The sequence below is a fragment of the Carcharodon carcharias genome, chromosome 8 (genome assembly GCF_017639515.1).
Source record: "Carcharodon carcharias isolate sCarCar2 chromosome 8, sCarCar2.pri, whole genome shotgun sequence".
NCBI lineage: Eukaryota > Metazoa > Chordata > Chondrichthyes > Lamniformes > Lamnidae > Carcharodon > Carcharodon carcharias.
The window spans coordinates 16,527,478-16,531,332 of record NC_054474.1 but is presented as its reverse complement, the minus strand read 5'-3'; the positions used below and the strand labels follow the sequence as shown (position 1 = coordinate 16,531,332).

The following is a 3,855-nucleotide window of genomic DNA, read 5'->3' as shown; positions in this document are numbered from 1 at the left end:
ATAAGCTGGTTTAAGGGGATGAGGGCAGGTAGAGCTGGATAGAGGGCCAATGATAGGTGGACATAGCCAAAAGATGTCATAGACATCACCCCACCCCCACTAAGCTATCTGTACCTTGCTCATCCTGCTTTCTAGCCTTAATGTCACCATTAGCACATTTCTTAGCTAATATCACCACCGTCAACACCTCTTTGTCTCCAACCTCCACCTATCACTGGCCCTCTATCCAGCTCTACCTGTCCCACCCCCCCTTAAACCAGCTTATATTTCACCTCTTCTATTTTTCCTTAGTTCTGTTGAAGAGTCATACGGACTCAAAAAGTTAACTGTGTTCCTCTCTGCAGATGCTGTCAGTCCTGCTGAGTTTTTCCAGCTATTTTTGTTCTGGATTTCCAACATCCACAGTATTTTGCTTTGTATGAGTGCAACCTCTGTAAACCTCAGGGTATAACTGCCCAGGGCCCCGCCCCTTTGTTGCGGATTACGGCACTGTCGTGAATGTGAAGTTCCCCTATTCCGAGAGTCGGGGGATGCTGTCGCAAACGAGAGGTGACGCTGGTTTACGGCGCGCGCCGGGACCAGGCGAGATGTCGCTGCCCCCGCCGGCCCCGGAACGCGAGGCCGAGGCTTGCGGCCTGTGCTCGGGCAGCGGGCCCGGGGCCGCCGCCCGCTATACCTGCCCCCGCTGCAACGTGCCCTTTTGCTCGCTCTCCTGTTACCGCGGCTCGCGGCACCGGCTCTGCGCCGAGAGTTTCTACCGGGAGGCGGTGCTGGGCGAACTGCGGGCGGAGGCCCGGGCCGGAGGCGCCGAGGGGCGGCGGGACCTGCGGGAAAGCCTGAGGCGGCTGCGGGACGCCGAGGCCCAGCAGCCGCAGCCGCAGCCGGAGCCGGGGCCAGGCCTGGACACCCAGGGCGCCCCGGCCCGCCGGCTCTGGGAGACCTTGACCGAGCAGCAGCGCCGCGACTTCCAGCGGCTCCTGGAAAGCGGCGAGGCCGCGGCCTGGATCAAGGAGTGGCGGCCGTGGTGGGAGCGGCGCCCCGCCGGCCCCGTGCAGGAGCTGGAGCCCGGGGTGAGAGCGAGCACCGCCTGTGGCTGGGAGGGGAAACTGCAGCTCCCTATTCGGATTGGGTTGGGTTGGGTTGGGAGCACGGGTGGGTGGGCTAGAATGTGGTGCTTGGGGTTGCGCGGGAGGTTAGGGATGCTGTGTGGGATGCGGGGGAGGTGGGTGTGGGGATGGGGTGCTGGGGGAGGGGTGCTCTTTCCCTGGGGGAAGAGGGGGTCCACTGGGTCTAACCCAAGAGGGGGACCCTTTGGGAGAGGAGTCCAGCTTCCAGAAGATATTCGCTAAGATGATTTGGGGGACTTTAGTGATGAAGAAAGACCGTGGCTGTTTTAGAACATGAAATTGGTGTGAGCACCCTCAGAGAGGGCACAGTGGAGATGGGCCGAATGGTCTCCTCTTCTGCTTTAAACTCCAGGACCCAATCCTCAATGAAATTCCATCCTGTTCTGTGCTGAGTTAACTGACCTCAGTGAAATCATTTTTAATCAACTTCAGTGTCCCTGGCCTAAGGGGCAGGAGGCAAAACTAAAAATATCACCCAGAGCTCGTGCTCCCGCCCATGTTCTTGCTGGAAGCTGCTGTTATATATGTGGGACATGAGAGTACATGTGGTGCCCGGTTGTCAAGGAGTTTGCTGAAACTCAGTGTCCATACCCACCAGGAATGGCGGCATACCAAGAGAATTTCCCACCTTCCTTTGAAAATAACGGGTTCCTTTAGATCCACCTGAGAGAGTAGATGGCACCTCCGTTTACATCCCATCCAAAAGTTAAAACTTCTTACAGTGCGGTGTCCCCACAGTACTGCCCCCTGACAATGAAACACTCCCTCAGTACTACCACTCTGACAGTCCAACACTAGCTCAGTACTAGCCTTCCTCTTGTGGCACAGTGGCTGTGTCCCTAGTTTTGGGCCAGAGGCCCTGGGCCCAAGTCCCTGCCTGGACTTGTTGGTCACGGAAGGAGCATTCATGACACAGCCCAACGTGCTGAGCATCACTCTGTGGATCTTTCCACCACGTCCCTTATTATTCCCGAAACTGGCCCTCCGACAGTGCAATGCTTCCTCAGTACTTCCCCTCCAACAGTGCCAGGCTTCCTCAGTACTGCCATTCTGACTGTGCAGCGCTCCCTCAGTACTGACCCTCCAACAGTGAGGTGTTCCCTCAGTACTGACCCTCTGACGATGCAGCAATCCCTCAGCACTGGCCCTCTGATGGTGCAACAATCCCTCAAAACTGCCTCACTAATAGTGGAGCGTTCCCTCAGTACTGCCCCTCTCTCAGTGCAGTGCTCCTTCAGTACACCTCAATATCAGCCTCGATTTTGGCCTCGAGTTCAATTCTCCCTCATACCTGCACAACAACCCAGAAGTTCTGTGCAGTGGCTCAAAGCATTTAAGGGGCCCACACGTTTAAATGAATAGGCTGCGCACAGCAAAGAGGGAATGTTGCTCAAGTCTCTGGAGTGAAACTTGAATCTACGAACTTATTGCTCAGAGCTGAGAGTGCTATTGCTGAAGCACACCACTGGGAATCAATGACATTTAACACTTTATTAATATAAACTAATCAGTCTTATTTTCTTCAAAGGGGCTGGAAGAAGATCAAACAAGTGAGAGAATAAAAGAACCCCAGCCTGTGGTTGATGTTGAGGGTACTGAGAGCCAGAATGATTCAGAACAGGACAGGTTGAACGGAGAAACTGAAAGAGCGACAACCTGGGAGCACGATGATTCTATTCCTGTGATTTGCAGGAACATTGTCCCTTTGCTGAGTTTGTGCTCAAAGCCCTCTCCCCTGATCCAGTACAGTGTGGTGAACGTTCTCTATGCCTACGCATTCTCCATGAAACTCATTAATGGGGACTTATCAGGGGAAATGAGGGATGAGTTTATTGAAGCCACAATGACAATCTCCGAGGCCCTGAAGGGCAATCGTGTTTTCACGTCCACTGCTGAGGCTCTGCAGGCTGGGATTGAGGCTGTCCGGAGCAGCCCCTACTCCTCCAACCCCTTCGAGGCGGTGAATACAATCAAGGATACATGTGTCCTCCTATCTGGGGGGAGCAGGCCACCGAGCAGTCAATACACCATGGCTGCAATCTCCCACCTCAGCCGCACCTTTGGAAAAGCCAAGCGATCTCAACACAAGGAGGATCCCGATCATTTCCGGGCTCGGAAGAAATGCGCTTTCCTTCTGTCCTGGGTGAATGAATATCAGCGTTCTCTAATGTATCTCTGCTTGGAGGTGCAGAAGGAGTACGAGAACACCTTTGATACCTTAGCCCAAGTGGAGGAAGCCAAATCAAACCTGGAAAAAGCCTGGGGAGGAAAACGACCCCCGGGGAAGAAAGTGTTAATCGAAGAACTAACTCCCTGACTTCATTAATCACTCCCATTCCCCATTGATCATTTAATAAAGATTCAGGATCAAAATTACCGACTGGTATTATTCCAAAGGGAGTTGGGGCCAAGTTTGAGCAATCTGTTGGGCAGTGCCAGCAGTCACTTAAAGAAATTGCATTTCTATAGCACCTTTCGCAACCTCAGAACCTCCCAAAGTGCTTTACAGTCAAGTACTTTTTGAAGTGTACTCATTGTTGTTAGGAGCTTGGCAGCCAATTTGTGCGCAGCAAACTCCTACAAACAGCAATGTGATAATGACCAGATGTTGGCGAATAGCCTCAGCACTCCCCTTCTGTTCAAGTAACAGTTGAGCGATCTTTTACATCCTAAAGAAAGGGTTGATGATCTTTAATGCTCATCCAAAAGACAGCACCTTTGACAGTGC

The 3,855-nt window shown here is 53.2% G+C and overlaps 1 protein-coding gene across 1 annotated transcript; it reads left to right on the top strand.

Annotated features, from left to right (window-relative positions):
- Window positions 1–555: 555 nt before the first annotated feature.
- znhit2 (zinc finger, HIT-type containing 2) lies at window positions 556–3,500 on the top strand. Its single transcript, XM_041193827.1, has 2 exons — window positions 556–1,070; window positions 2,656–3,500. Exons 1-2 carry the CDS (start codon window positions 588–590, stop codon window positions 3,442–3,444), a joined length of 1,272 nt encoding a protein of 423 aa, XP_041049761.1. The 5' UTR covers window positions 556–587; the 3' UTR covers window positions 3,445–3,500.
- The last annotated feature ends 355 nt before the right edge of the window (window positions 3,501–3,855 follow it).

What these genes read in the sequence shown, in the direction of transcription:
- znhit2 (XM_041193827.1), top strand. Translation starts at nt 588, where the DNA reads ATGTCGCTGCCCCCGCCGGCCCCGGAACGCGAGGCCGAGGCTTGCGGC. An exon ending in TGCAGGAGCTGGAGCCCGGG is followed by an intron (nt 1,071 to 2,655) that starts GTGAGAGCGAGC and finishes TTTTCTTCAAAG; the next exon opens with GGGCTGGAAGAAGATCAAAC.